The 2,500-nt window shown below is 35.2% G+C and overlaps 1 protein-coding gene across 1 annotated transcript in view; it reads left to right on the top strand.

Moving 5' to 3' along the window:
- Nucleotides 1-121: 121 nt before the first annotated feature.
- Nucleotides 122-2,500, top strand: part of LOC136840517 (uncharacterized) — a 17,518-nt gene continuing 15,139 nt past the window's right edge. Inside the window, exon 1 of the mRNA XM_067107170.1 lies at nt 122-755. Within this exon, the coding sequence (XP_066963271.1) occupies nt 726-755 (30 nt within the window). The 5' untranslated portion in view covers nt 122-725. The remainder of the gene's footprint in view (nt 756-2,500) is intronic.

Below are 2,500 nucleotides of genomic sequence, written 5' to 3'. Positions count from 1 at the left end.
GGAGAGTACACCAACAACCTTTTATGTAGCTTTTTCCAGTTTACAGACATGGAAGAACAAAGGCAGCAAGGTAACAGAAGGTCAAAACAACATCCCTTCTGAACAGAATTTACAGGCTTTTCTGTCCAAATTAATATTTGTTATAATAACATTGAAAAAGTGGCTCTTACAATTGGGCTACTTTTTATCGCTTCACTTATTGAAATAAATAGAAACAAATTTTCTAACCGCCTAAAAATTAAAATGAACTGACGAAAGAATTTAAGGAACTTCAGAAACGATTAAAATCGCTGAAGTCCGCAAGCTCGCGTGAACTTATAATAAGCCTAGTTAAGCATATAGGCTAATAGGCTAACAAAAAAAAAAAAAAACATCAAAGCAAAGTATAACACTTATTCTGTCTAATAGATAATACGTATTTTGCTTTACTAAAAGAACCTCCCAAAAGATAAAAAAAATAAATAGGGTCTGTGCTTATGTGAATGATAGAATAAACTTAGTCAGCTGAAATGCACGCATATCTCTTTTGCTGAAAGGAAATAGCTACGAGATCTTAGCAAAGATTCCAGATCATTAGTAGTGTTACTCCTACATAGGCTAGAATTCGTTTTCTGTAAGCTCTCTTGCTAAGAATCCATTTTCTGTGGATCGAAAAGACGGTTGCTAAGTCCGTTGCTACGGACGCACATCATAACGCCACACTGAGTCCCGGTGTTTCCCTTGCAATGGACGATGTGCCCGAAACAAGACGTAGAGTGAGTTGCTTTACAGTATTTGACCAGTTAGTTTCCACAAGAGTAATCCTCAAAGAGATGAAGCTCTCTTACTTATCAAAAAGCTAAGTTCCCGTAAATTATATTTCGGTTTGGTGATAGAATAAATCAAATTTACTTTGGCCCGCATGCACATACACACGCGCACGCGCACACACACTGAATATACATACACACACATATACATGTGTGTATATATATATATATATATATATATATATATATATATATATATATATATACCGTATACACACATACACACACAGTATATATATATATACAGTATATATATATATATATATATATATATATATATATATATATATATATATATATATATATATAATGTACAATGCGCCGAAGAGGCCGAAAGTCGAGTTTTTCAAGGCCTGACCTAACCTCAGAGGGAGATTGTCGTTTGCTAATTATTAATCAGAATTAATGTATATGACCCCTGTATAAGTTGCACTTAAAAATCCTAAATAAACAAAAGTATTATAATCAGAAATAATTTGTAGCCTAGTCGCAAAGATTCATTCCCATATCGGCAGATTACGGCAGACGAGTCAATAGGCTATAGTAACTTACGTGGTGTATTTCAATATACCGTTAGTTTCACTGTGCTCAAATGAAACTGACTTGTGAACATTATTAACTGATAAAAGTAAAACTGCTGCATGTTAAAAGGGTTTACCAGTGAATCTTCTTATAGCCTAGCAAGACAATCGTCATTAAACACTCATCAACCATTTGTTTTGGTTGTGCTCAGGTAATTATGATGAAATGTGTTGCGTTCAGTAAGCAACGCCAAGCAAAGGTAACATTAATAAGACCATTAATAAGGCCATAAAACAAAAATTTGAATTTTAAAAAAGGGTTTCAGAAACTCTGAAGAATACACGAAACACTGCCATCTTTTTGCGCAGTGCAGTAATACTGTTTTGTTGTTCTCAGATGTGTAAAAATGAAACGCTTTGCTTCGACACAGACAGACTGAAACGTGTTTTCCTTACTTGATTTTATTTGATTTTTCTTTTTTGTTTTGTTCAGTTGGGGTGTCACGTTCGTGTGGAAACGAAGTGCAGAATATGTTCAGGTTTTGAAAACTGAAATGCTATTCAGTATTTCGAATAATTCATACATTACTGGGTCTTTCCTAGACAGTGATCCCCAAGGGTTTTAACCTGGTATGTAGACTAATAACCTTTGCGGTGTGTTTAGTACATGTACAAGCCCGCTGGGATTACCGTAAAAACATAAACAAAAACTCTAAATATCGTAAAGATAATGACCCAAAAGAAATATTAGTCCTAGGCAACGACCCCCGAAAACCTCTGAGGGTCACTACTTAGGAAGATCCTTATTTCTTTGTCGGAGACTGAAAACAAAAATTACACAAACCCGCATCCATGCGCACGCACAGAGACGGTGCTGGACAAGGAAATTCCCGATGAAACACAGCTGGCAGTTTATACCGTTTACGTTACTTGGTGATATGTTCAAGTTTTTCAGTTCGCTGATATGTCAAATTCAGAGAGTATTTTCAAATATTAAAATCAATGAACTTAGAAAAACGTAAAGCACTTTTAAAATAAAGGAAATGGAAAAACTACAATAATCGATATGCTACATCAGCCGAAGTCACGTCACTTCAACGCTTTGAGACAACTTGACACGCAAATACCCGTAGCACGAAAACCAAAACAAAGTCGGGGCAATGTAGACTA

The sequence above is a fragment of the Macrobrachium rosenbergii genome, chromosome 7 (genome assembly GCF_040412425.1).
Source record: "Macrobrachium rosenbergii isolate ZJJX-2024 chromosome 7, ASM4041242v1, whole genome shotgun sequence".
In the NCBI taxonomy this organism is placed as follows: domain Eukaryota; kingdom Metazoa; phylum Arthropoda; class Malacostraca; order Decapoda; family Palaemonidae; genus Macrobrachium; species Macrobrachium rosenbergii.
Note: the sequence above shows the minus strand (reverse complement) of the source record. Positions and strands in the feature narration are given on the sequence as shown.